General features: G+C 69.5%; 1 protein-coding gene across 1 annotated transcript in view; it reads left to right on the forward strand.

The window, feature by feature from the left end:
- Nucleotides 1-100: 100 nt before the first annotated feature.
- LOC104539141 (adseverin-like) overlaps nucleotides 101-285 on the forward strand; it is a gene marked incomplete at its 3' end in the record, with an annotated part of 6,342 nt that continues 6,157 nt past the window's right edge. Inside the window, exon 1 of the mRNA XM_010182593.1 lies at nucleotides 101-282. Within this exon, the coding sequence (XP_010180895.1) occupies nucleotides 101-282 (182 nt within the window). The remainder of the gene's footprint in view (nucleotides 283-285) is intronic.

The following is a 285-nucleotide window of genomic DNA, read 5'->3' on the forward strand; positions in this document are numbered from 1 at the left end:
GGTGGGGCCTGCCCCGCTCCGCCCTGGGGGCCGGGCCGAGCGCTATAAATGCGGTGCAGGGAAGCCAGCAGTGTTGCCTCTTCGGTCTTCTCTCTTTGTCATGGCTCCTGACCGGTCCTCGCAGGCCTTCGCCGAGGCTGGGCGGCAGAGCGGGCTGCAGGTGTGGCGAGTGGAGAAGCTGGAGCTGGTGTCCGTGCCCCCCAGCCGCCACGGCGACTTTTTTGTGGGGGATGCGTACCTGGTGCTGCACACCGAGCGCCGCGCCGCTGCCACCGCCTCACGCCT

This window comes from Mesitornis unicolor, unplaced genomic scaffold, assembly GCF_000695765.1.
Source record: "Mesitornis unicolor isolate BGI_N332 unplaced genomic scaffold, ASM69576v1 scaffold44274, whole genome shotgun sequence".
NCBI classification, from domain to species: domain Eukaryota; kingdom Metazoa; phylum Chordata; class Aves; order Mesitornithiformes; family Mesitornithidae; genus Mesitornis; species Mesitornis unicolor.